Genomic DNA, 12,669 nt, shown 5'->3' with positions numbered 1-12,669 from the left:
CTCCAATAAAAAAAAATTGACCTCATACATAATGAAATGGGTAGCCTTATCATTTCAAAAGAAAAAAATTTGAGAAAATATATTAATTCAGGAAATCTTGGCTTATTAGGCAAATCAGGCCTTGCATAGTAGGCTGAGAATTGCGTTCTGGCTACTAGGTACGACATTATATATATATATACATATATATATGTATATATATATATATATATATATATATATATATATATATATATATATATAATATATATATATATATATATATATAATATATATATAATATATATATATATATATATATATATAATATATATATATATATATATATATATATAATATATATATATATTATATATATATATATATATATATATATATATATATATATATATATATATATATATATATATATATATATATATATATATATATATATATTGTGACGGTGTTCCCCCCTTTTATTCCTCCCACGCCTGCAGTAAGAGTCATGTCCACTTTACCCGAGCGTTCTCTACGTCGCAGGCATCAGTTTGATATATGTGGGAGAGTGTAGTGTTCTCGAAGTGCCGAGAAATTGATAAAAGAAGAGTATTTTGGCCTGTGGTTTAGGCCCTTTAGGAAGCCAATATGGCGCTGGCTCTTCTGTTTTGCCGCCAAAACTGTGTGACGTCAGTGACATCAGTTTGGTCACCGACAGCGACGTGGCACAGGGAGCCAATGAAAACATCCCATGGCGAATATGACGTCGCGAAGGAAAGGGGGTCAGGTCATCGCGCCGCGCTGGCGCCATCAGTCTAAGACAGCACGTCAAGGAGGTCGGACGTGCGCTGGGGGGTCCTGTCAGTTGGAAAGTTTACCCCGTCTCCGGAGGACTTACGCATCACCCGTGGTCTGCCATCACCTGTGGGGTCTTCCTTCGTTCATGTGTTGGACCAGAGAAGGAATTGACAGAATATTGAGCAACAAGTGCTCCAGGAACAGGTGTTGTGCAAGAGTGGAGTCTAGGCAGCGACGTATGCGACGGCTGATAGCTTCACAGTGATGACGTAGTGGCTGGGCCAATCCTCCGGAGGGAATCAGTCTGACATGACACGTCAAGGTGGGCGGATGTGTGAAGGTTGATCCTGTCAATCTGGCAGCAATACGCCACTCCCGTGGATCTTACGCGTCACCCGTAGTCTGCAAGTACGCCAGAGGTCTTCCATCATTCCATGTGTGGACTGAAGAGGGAACTGATGGAATATTGAGCATCAAGTGCTCCAGGATCGGGTGCTGTGCAGGTGGAGTCTAGGCAGTATCGTCTGGGATGTCTGATAGCTTCACAGTGACGACGTAGCGGCTGGGCCAATCCACTGGGAAGCAGTGAAGAAGACACTAATCGGGAATCCGAACGACTGCAGCCGAGACGTAGGCAGGCAGCCGTAGCTGGGAGGAGAAGTTGACGGCCGGGAGACCGACTCCAACCCTACAAGAAGTCGAGGAGGAGCACGGACCTGCAGTGAAAAGGCACGGAGACGACGCGCTTATGGTGGGACGTTGATTGAGTTCCTGGAGGACACGACAGGGTGTGTGTGGGGGCGTTCCCTACATGAGGCAGGAGCCTGGACCAGGAGCTATAACTCAACTCTCACCGGAGGATAGGTGGAAGTAGGTGATTCTAGTTTCCCTCCCAATTCCCCTTTAGTTAGCTACATTATTTTGCCAGAGTATTTTGTATGTCGTGAGCAAGGCTCACCTATGTCACAGTAAGGCACCAGTGTGCAGAGTGGGACTATATAGAGTACTCACGAAATTTATTACTATTATTGGTGTGTGCAGGCACCCGGAGTAATTGATGAATTTACTGTGTTGATAATGTCTTTCATGAGACTTTAATGTGATCAGTTATTGAGAGAGTATATATATATAAATATGCCAGTATTTGGAGTTAGGCTATGTGCCCAGTAACTATGTTATTACCATTATTGATGTCTATGATTCATCCATATATATATATATATATAAGTCTATGCTTGTGTATTGAATAATCATTCATGTGTGTAGTGATTAATTGTGTTATCGCCCACGAAAGGAATTACTGAGAACTCCAGTGATATATACTTGCATAAGTTATCATTAAATGAAGGGCAGTGTGTAATACCATGATAGTGAGTTATTGCGTCCATTAATATAGAAATGTTTGATTGAGCTCAAGATCAGTGCAGCGAAGTATTTACGTGCTATTGTCGCAAATATTGTGTGTTCGAACTTCTAGTGATCTCTGAGAATTTAAAGAAACAGGCGCGTCACGCCCCAGGCAAGCAAGTACACGAACATTCGTGCGGTGGGAGCCGCCCAGCTGATTTTGACATTGACGTGAGGGGGAGCATTGCCGGCTTGGCGAGTTCATGATTATATGTGGGAACGAGCGACTTCCGCCTGAAACAGCTGTTTGCTTATTGATATAATCTTGTGATGTCTTTGAATGAGTTTTAAGTAAAATACAAAATACCTTGGTGTTTATATCATCCCCTCCATATTTCTTGTGGCTATATAATACCTGAAAGGAAAGAGTGACAGAAATAAATACCTGCCTGATATCAGATCTATTGAGTGTGTCCTTGCCACTGCTACCACAATTCAACTAAACCACTGACGTGTTACTGGACACGGGAAACACCAGTTGGCGACCTTGTGGTTAGTAGTAGAGCCTTGTGTCGGGGCGGGCACACAAGCTGTAGAGAGTACGAGCTGAGTTCCCACTCATTCTCGATCAGAGGCCGGTTGGGATTGACTGGGATACTCTCCTGGCATACAGTGGCGCCGGGAGGATAGAGTGAAGACCCGCAGGGCTACGGTGAGTGACATTGAGTAGCCTGTTACTGCCCCCCCCCTCTTATGTAGGGGTGAACCCCGACATTGGCGACCTTGCCAGGATTAAGTACTTATACTGTCGCTTACCGATAAACCCCGACAATATATATATATATATATATATATATATATATATATATATATATATATATATATATATATATATATATATATATATATATATATATATATATATATATTATATATATATATAAATATGTATAAAAAAGTTTGTGAGGGTACCACCTCTGGTGCCAATGTGGGGACCCATAGCCTCGGAGAAGAAAATAAAAAGTATTCAGAGGAGACCTTGTGGTTTCTCACTGAACACTAATATTATCTTCTCCTACCACCCCCATTCTTTTGTATGTACACATATATATTTACTTTATTTGAACTTTGTTACAAAAAAGGAGTTACATATGAGTTACAAAGATGGTTATCATAGGTTGTCGAGTTCCTCCAGCTCCTCAGATGGCGGGCAGGAACCCTGGATGCAGTGCGCATTTCCCCTCTGTATCGCCACACTGAGGCGCTGGAAAAGAAAGCTTGCAGCTCTTGGGTCCCTTGTTGTTTCAATGAGCCTAGAACCCAGTTCCTTCAAAAAACTGGTAGCACTTTTACCCCAGGCGCCGAGTGTCTCAGAAGCAATGGGGACAAAATTTTAGTGGTGATCCAGTTCTCTATACTTACGGGATTTGGCTGCTTCCCTGTGGGTGGCAGCGCCACCTGGTTGTGCAACACTGAGGTTAATGTAGGTGTTAGCCAGGGTTGATACGCACGTGTAGTCCCATACCAACTGCTTGCCGTTCTTCCAGGGGGTTCACCGTGATACCATGCGGGGGACCAATAAGAGCATCAGAGTTACGGGGCGTTAAGTAACGGGGCTCTCTATCAGCTGGGCATCCAGCTGTCGTGAGGCTCCTCTTGATGATGTCATTAACTTCACTGTGCCTCGAGTGCCATCCCCCTGTGCTTTGGCAGAGTAGGCCATGGTGGCCGTATCTGTCAGCCACCACCTCGCCGCAAATACACCTATATCTGGTGTGGATTGGGGCAGCAAGGCGGAGGGCCACAGCAATTCGGAGGGCGTGTGGTGTGAGACGCGTGCCAGTTGCCGACATTGGGGTTGCTAACAGGAAATCCCCTGCATGTGGTGCTGCTACTGCTGTGAGGTGAGCAATGTCGTGTTGTGTTGTTGCAGCACACAGGCACTCTGCAGCAACTTGGTCTACAATGGGGCCATCCCAGCTGGATTGCCTGTGGGCTTTTGGGGATGGTGGTTGAGGTGATTGGCCTGCACGAGAGGCCCACTCTGTGGCACAGCGTGTAAAATTGGGATCATGTACACCTGCCAGCTGATGTAAGTGGGCAGGTAGAATTTCCTTCACAAGGTCGTCGGATGCTGATAAGGAGGACAGGAAGGCTGGAACAGCGATTTGCGTTGCTGTTCGAACTCCGAGGCCCCCAAGTCTTACGGGAAGAGAGGCTTGTTTCCACTATAGGTCATCGATAGAGAGGTTAAGGGCTTTTTCTAGCATTGATTTCAGTAACCGGTCATACTCCCTTAGTTTTTGGCTACTGTAAGATGGTGAACACCTCAGAAAGTAGGTATATGTATATATATAGGTATATGTATATATATAGGTATAAAGTAGGTATATATATATATATATATATATATATATATATATATATATATATATATATATATATGTCGTACCTAGTAGCCAGAACGCACTTCTCAGCCTACTATGCAAGGCCCAATTTGCCTAATAAGCCAAGTTTTCATGAATTAATATTTTTTCTCTATTTTTTTTCTTATGAAATGATAAAGCTACCCATTTCATTATGTTTGAGGTCAATTTTTTTTTATTGGAGTTAAAATTAACGTAGATATCGGACCGAACCTAACCAACCCTACCTAACCTAACCTAACCTATCTTTATAGGTTAGGTTGGGTTAGGTAGCCGAAAAAGCTAGGTTAGGTTAGGTAGGTTAGGTAGTCGATTAATAATTAATTCATGAAAACTTGGCTTATTAGGCAAATCGGGCCTTGCATAGTAGGCAGAGAAGTGCGTTCTGGCTACTAGGTACGACATATATATATATATATATATATATATATATATATATGTCGTACCTAGTAGCCAGAACGCACTTCTCAGCCTACTATGCAAGGCCCAATATGCCTAATAAGCCATGTTTTCATGAATTAATTGTTTTTCGACTACCTAACCTACCTAACCTAACCTAACCTAACATTTTCGGCTACCTAACCTAAACTAACCTATAAAGATAGGTTAGGTTAGGTTAGGTAGGGTTGGTTAGGTTCGGTCATATATTTACGTTAATTTTAACTCCAATAAAAAAAGTGACCTCATACATAATGAATTGGGTAGCTTTATCATTTCATAAGAAAAAAATCTGCAGGAGCTGAAGGAGGCATTTGAGCAGAATTCTGTGTTGCGTTTCACTTACGAGATGGAAAAGGATGGGAAGCTGCCCTTTCTAGATGTAACAGTCATGGAAAGGAGCGGAGGTTTCCACACTGCAGTCTACACTAAGGGAACAAACATAGGAATGTGCCTAAATGCCAACAGTGACTGCCCGGACAGGAACAAGAGGAGTGTTGTTAACGTTTATGTCGACCGTGCTCTCAGCCACAGCTCAGAATGGAAGCAAGTCGATGAAGAACTCTGTAGGGTAAGGCAGGATCTAGTCAACAACGGCTTCTCCAATGGTTTCGTTGAAGACATCATAAGAAGGAAAGTGAAACGCCATGCAACCTCTGAAGAGACAACTAACACAACACCTATACCCCCTATTAGACTATTTTACAGGAACTTCTTTTCCACAGCTCATAAAACGGAGGAAAGGGTCCTGAAAGATATTGTTAATAGAAACGTTATCCCTACAGACAAAAATCAGAGGATACAACTGACGATTTACTATAAAACCAGAAAAACGGCCAGCCTACTCATGAGAAACTCTCCAGACACAAAGCAGAACGCTTTAAAAGAGACCAACGTCGTCTATGCCTTCAAATGCCCTCTTGGGGACTGTAAGCTCCAAAAAACCCAGTATATAGGCAAGACAACAACATCTCTTTCTAGGCGTTTAACGATGCATAAGCAACAGGGCTCCATTAAGGAACATATAATCTCTTCCCACAACCAAACCATCGCCAGAGAAATCCTAGTAAACAACACAGAAATCATCGATAGATACAGCGATAGCAGACGGCGTGACGTTTGCGAGGCACTGCACATTAAGAAGTCAACACCAGCAATCAACAGCCAATTAATGCACAACTATATTCTACCCACCTCAAGACTCCGCTCCAATATAGAAGCATCAAGAAATTTGGACCAATAGGCTTTCTACAATCACTTCCATTTCAATACCCATTGTTTCGTGTTCTGTCTTGTGTTGATGAAATTAATACCCTATTAAATACCACCTCACCCCATCCACCTCACTCAAATGTAGATATAAACAAATCGGAGATATGTAAGTTCTATTAATTTGTGTATGTGTAAAGTCTTTGAAAATGTAATAAGTTTTACGAAACGCGCTCAAGTGTCGCGTCAGACTAGAAATAAAAATGAATTTTGGAGAATTGATTTTTGAATTACCTCCAACAGTGAAAAGAAATGTACGAAAGATTGAGAAAATTCGCGTTAGAATTATTAATCTTACTTTTTCGGTCATATTTAAAAATATATGTCTACAGGAAAGACTGCTACCAAAATATACTAATATATATTATATATATATATATATATATATATATATATATATATATATATATATATATATATATATAATGTCGTACCTAGTAACCAGAACGCACTTCTCAGCCTACTATGCAAGGCCCGATTTGCCTAATAAGCCAAGTTTTCATGAATTAATATATTTTCTCTAATTTTTTTCTTATGAAATGATAAAGCTACCCATTTCATTATGTATAACGTCAATTTTATTTTATTGGAGTTAAAACTAACGTAGATATATGACCGAACCTAACCAATCCTACCTAACCTAACCTAACCTATCTTCATAGGTTAGGTAGCCGAAAAAGTTAGGTTAGGTTAGGTTAGGTAGTCGAAAAACAATTAATTCATGAAAACTTGGCTTATTAGGCAAATCGGGCCTTGCATATTAGGCTGAGAAGTGCGTTCAGGCTACTAGGTACGACATATGTCATATATAGACATATGTCGTACCTAGTAGCCAGAACGCACTTCTCGGCCTACTATTCAAGGCCCGATTTGCCTAATAAGCCAAGTTTTCCTGAAATAATATATTTTCTCTAATTTTTTTCTTATGAAATGATAAACCTACCCATTTCATTATGTATGAGGTCAATTTTTTTTTATTAGAGTTAAAATTAACGTAGATATATGACCGAACCTAACCAACCCTACCTAACCTAACCTAACCTATCTTTATAGGTTAGGTTAGGTTAGGTAGCGGAAAAAGTTAGGTTAGGTAGGTTAGGTTGCCGAAAAACAATTAATTCATGAAAACTTGGCTTATTAGGCAAATCGAGCCTTGAATAGTAGGCTGAGAAGTGCGTTCTGGCTACTAGGTACGACATATTATATATATATATATATATATATATATATATATATATATATATATATATATATATATATATATATATATATATACACACATATACAGATATGAATGGATGAAGGATATATATATGAAGAAAGATGAACGTTTCGGCTGATGAAGGCCGTTGTCAACACTAGACAACAAGAATGTAGTCTGTAGGTTACTACAGACAACATTGTTGGTTACTTTAGTCTGAGTAAAGTGAGTGTGTGGCCTTTGTGATTTCTTGTAGTCTAGTGTTGACAACGGCCTTCATCGGCCGAAACGTTCATCTTTCTTTTCCGTTTCTCTGTGGATTTTCCGCATACAAATGATCAGTGTTTCGTGATCGTCCAGTGTTGGACTAGATCTACAGGGTGACTGGAGACCCCGGAGGAGGATAAGATACAGTGTTTTAACTATCAGAATGACCTTGAGTTGTAAGAAGTAAATTATGTCATGTAATATATCGTGTGTGTGTTTGTCTGATAAATATAATTGTTTTGTCATCTCTCCACTCATCCGTTTGCCTACTTCTTGAATTTATTTTTAGTATAACTAAAAGCCTCATTCCCCTAGACAGTTCAGATAAAAGAATATTAAGACCAGAGTTGTAGCCTAGGAACACGGCCAACTTGGGATTACATAATACAGCCCAGGCTTGTATTATGTGTTTGTGTGTGTGTGCTGATGTGTGTACCTGGCTGTACATTAATATAGAGTACTGTAGTTTATAAAAGGCTGTGGCAGAATAAAGGGTGTCAAGCAGTCGCAGTCAAGTTGATGTGGAGAGCTGAGTAGTGGAGAAAGATCTTGACACAATAAGGTCTTGAGAAGGTCTACCGCTGGATGGAATGGACATCGTCTTAGGACGGGTTGGACTGTGACCGGGGGGGCTGCTAAATGACGTCAAACAACAGAGCCAAACAGGTCATGGTATGAGTGCTGCAGGTGTAGGAGGTCTGGCCCACTTCCCCAACGCCAGGTAGCGCCCCGTAAAGATATATCATTTCATCTGCTCGAAGTAATTTTTTTAATGTACGCTAAGGGCTATATTGACTTGAGAATGGTCCAGGACGGACCGAAACGTCGTCGTCCCTTCACCTTCTAGTGTGTGGTCTGGTCAACATACTTTAGCCACGTTATTGTGACTCATCGCCTGCTATATTAGGTTACCCTCATTCACAATTTAGTCCGTATGACCCAGTAGGTCTAGAGTATTTTTTGCTTGATGTTTTATTTTTTAAATTGCAAAATGAATCAAAGAAAATTTGGGTACTGTGTTTCAGTGGAAGCAAAACAAAGTTATCTCCATATATCAAGGTAATACAGTATTTTAAATAGGTCTGAAGTATAAATATACACAAGAGAAAAGTTACTCCAGTAACTTTATATCCACAGATCGTTAACACGGAGCACGGTGGTGGTGGTGGGAGCTGCTGGATAAGGAAGGTCTCAGGCCGGGAGAAAGAGAAAGGTGAGTGTGGGACAGTAAGGTGAGTGTGGGACAGTAAGGTGAGTGTGGGACAGTATGGTGAGTGTGGGACAGTATGGTGAGTGTGGGACAGCAAGGTGAGTGTGGGACAGTAAGGTGAGTGTGGGACAGTATGGTGAGTGTGGGACAGTATGGTGAGTGTGGGACAGTATGGTGAGTGTGGGACAGCAAGGCGAGTGTGGGACAGCAAGGTGAGTGTGGGACAGTATGGTGAGTGTGGGCCAGTATGGTGAGTATGGGAAATGGACTTAAGGTCAAGTCCACCTTAAGTCCATGATGGGATGTTGGCCTTAAGATTATCTCTAAGGACATAAGGTTGTGTGTGTGCAAATCAGGAAAATTAACACGTGATGAAAAATGTGACAGTGTCAGACCACGAATGAAGGATTGAAACAGGAATTTCCTTAAAATTAAAAGGAAATTCCTGTTTCAATCCTTCGTGATCTGACACTGTCACATAAGGTTATCTAAGGACTTCAGGTTATTTATTGATATATGGTTATCTAAGGCAATAAGGTTAACAGCAAACATAACGAGTCAGATTCATGAAGTAATTACACAAGTACTTATGAGGTAAACTCAGGAAATTTTTCGCTCTTACCACCGTAGTGGCAGTTACGTCGCGATTCCGGAAGCTATTTACGAATGCGATTTGCCCTGGGTTTGTATTCTGGCCGGGAGGATTGACTAGGCACCAATTCTTAACTTTACGCCTCTGTTCACCCAGCAGTGAATGGATGTCTTGTTGTTAAACCATTTGGCGGGTCGTATTCCGGGGAAACTAGGATTAAGGACATGCCCGAAACGCTGTGCGTATTAGTGGCTGTATAAAAATGCAAGAACATTTGTATATAGAAATAAAACATAAAAAGTTCTTCCCAAGAACACTTCAAGCTACGACTCCGACAGACCAGCTATAGCTTTATGTAAACCGTATATAAGTCTCGTCTCGACTAAATAAGCCTTGTAACTGGGGACTCAAAATACAATACCTTTGACGGCGGGTCTCTGTCCTATCCCGTCCTGCCAGAAATATGGTGTGTGTGTGTGTGTGTCTATAACTCGTATTAAAGATGTATTTTATTTAAAGACAAGTAAAATTACGATAGCAAGTAATAAAATAAATACTTAATAAATCAATATTGACTTCTGTTCATCTAAACTAAGAGAAGACAATATTCAATGTGCTAATTTCGACATACCAAATATTTTTGTTATTACAAATGGTTCACCCATAATTTAACTTAAGTATTTTAGTAATTAGAGGCCTACATATTCAATTATTCATGGTAAATTAAATACTGAAGACTATGCTAATGAATTTGAAATGCATGGCTGTTACAGCCACTATGGGTCGCAACCGGGTTCTTTGCTAGAGGAACCAAAGTACTAGTATTCGACCCCAAGTCGGTAGTGGCTTTCAAGGAGTGAGCTTGGTAATGCAAGTAAAACACAAGGGGGGAGTTGAAAGATATAAGAAACTTCATCAATTATCGATATATTCACATATTCTCACTTTCCCATCACCTTAAATAGAATCATAAACGAAGTATTACTATGAGAGTAATCATTACTATGATTACGAAGTATTATGAGAGCGACGCATGTATATATATCAGTGGATATATATACATGCGCCACTCTCATAGGACACTAAGCGCTCCTCGATGCTCATGCAATGCAGCCTTGTCAACTTCCGTATTTCCTCAACACACAGTACCGTCCTCAACCAGTACTGGGAAACACTAACGAGTCTACCCTATCCATGGCCCAGCCTATCTACAGTCTCACTAGGTGCTCCTTGTGAACGCCCACAACCACTCTCCAACCTGGTGCTGGCAGAGAACATCAGCCTCGCGATGCTGGGCCTCTACACGAACGAATACAAGGGTAGCGAACCCCTGGCAGGAGCTTCTTGCAACTAGCTAGTTACACTCCTCCGTAGCACCTTACTGTCAGTCGTCTCTTCCTCTAGCCAGTCCCGGGTACGCCGAATTCTGTCACTGCCACTTCACAGGCAGACAGCAGCTACTACTCAGTTCCTCTTCAGCGGCGGCTCACTGCTCACGTAAAGCAGAATGGAGTAGAGATATAATAGGCTGCCCTGGGTAGACTGACTGTCCTCGTACCACCTGCAGCCCTACGTCGCCTTTGTGGATACAGACACGTCATCAGTACACTGGCCAGATCTTGTGAAACTAGGACATGCCACTTACGGAGCCTGACATTAACATACAACTCCTCCCACAATAGATGGCGCTGATTTTCTAGGCGCCACCTCACCAGAGGTCAGCAACAGCGACTCTTCGAACTGACCAAGGCAGGAATCTAGCATCTCTTGCATGTATCATACTGCCAACACCAGATGGCATCGTCTATTCCACATCGTTCTGAATGTGGAATGACCTCTCTCAACCAGTTTAAGATAAAAACTAAACACTACCTAATAAATTCCCTGTAACCTACCTCACTCCTCTATTGTCAACCCATGTCTGTTATTTTTTTTTTTTTATTTTTTTTTTTTTAATCAACACTGTTTGTCAACCTACTGTATTTGTGCTGCTTTTTCAGTCATGTTCCCCCTTTTTTTTTATCTTTATTTGTATTTGTTTTCAACACTTTTTATTCTTTATGCTCAATTAGTATTAAGTTCTAGATATTAATGTTTTTCTTCCCCGAAACGCATTGCGTAATAGTGGCTTTAGGCATTGTATGTACTAGCTCTATCTATATATCAATCCATTAATGTAACATCACTTGTATGTATGTACCTTACCTGAATAAACATATTTATTTATTTATTTATTTCTATTTTGTGGGGGTTTCGGGAGCGGACTCACAGATGGCGTTGACATCGCTGCTCCATGCTCCGACGATGGAGTCGGGTTCGAAACAATGGTCGACACGCTAGGCGTGTTAGTGGTTTTGCAAGGATGTAAGGACACCAATTTTATGTACTTTCACAAACCTAATGTACTTTCTTGTATATATATAAATAAATAAATAAATAAATAAATAAATAAATAAATAAATAAATAAATAAATAAATAAATAAATAAATAAATAAATAAATAAACGGAATAAGTCTTACCCAACTTTCTTCAGTTGCCGAATTCAAATACTGCTTATAGTTTATAATCGCTTGCCCATGTAAAATCTGGGTAATACTGCCAACTCACTGAAAGCTGCCCAACACGTAGGAGCAGCAGTCAAAAAAGCCAACCAAACTCTTGGAATAATCAAACTTTCCTTTGACTTTTAGGAAAGAAAGGTAGTGATTCAAATCTCTGGTACAGCCCCATTTGGACTACTGTATCCAAGCATGGAGACTTCTGAAGAACATAGCTGCTATGAAGAAAGTGCAACACTGAGCAAAACAAATCATCCCAGATCTTAGTCGTCTCTCGTGTCAGGAACGGTTGAGGGCCACAGGGCTGACAACACTGCAAACCAGGCATGACAGGGCGAATCTCATTGAAACCTTTAAAATACTGAACAATTTGGAGGATGTTGATGCAGACCACTTCTTCAATAGGTTAGACTCAACAAGCTCAACAAGCCACAGTATAGGACAGAAAACAAAGAAATGCTTTTCCACCCATAGGGTTTTAAGCTCATGGAACTACCTACCCACCGAAGCCATATAATGCCAAAAACACTGCTGCAATTTAAGATGCAAATACATAAAATTATCAGAACAAAATGGGGAGACC

At 40.8% G+C, this 12,669-nt stretch overlaps 1 protein-coding gene across 2 annotated transcripts in view; it reads left to right on the top strand.

Annotated features, from left to right (window-relative positions):
* LOC123753846 (uncharacterized) overlaps positions 1-12,669 on the top strand; it is a 123,914-nt gene that overhangs the window by 15,165 nt on the left and 96,080 nt on the right. For both annotated transcript variants that reach the window (XM_069316542.1, XM_069316541.1), the window contains exon 2: positions 8,863-8,938. In XM_069316542.1, coding sequence (XP_069172643.1) covers positions 8,863-8,938 — 76 coding nt within the window. The remainder of the gene's footprint in view (positions 1-8,862; positions 8,939-12,669) is intronic.

Source organism: Procambarus clarkii, chromosome 84 (assembly GCF_040958095.1).
Source record: "Procambarus clarkii isolate CNS0578487 chromosome 84, FALCON_Pclarkii_2.0, whole genome shotgun sequence".
Lineage (NCBI taxonomy): Eukaryota > Metazoa > Arthropoda > Malacostraca > Decapoda > Cambaridae > Procambarus > Procambarus clarkii.
The sequence above is the reverse complement of the archived record's forward strand: the minus strand, read 5'-3'. Positions and strand labels throughout refer to the sequence as shown.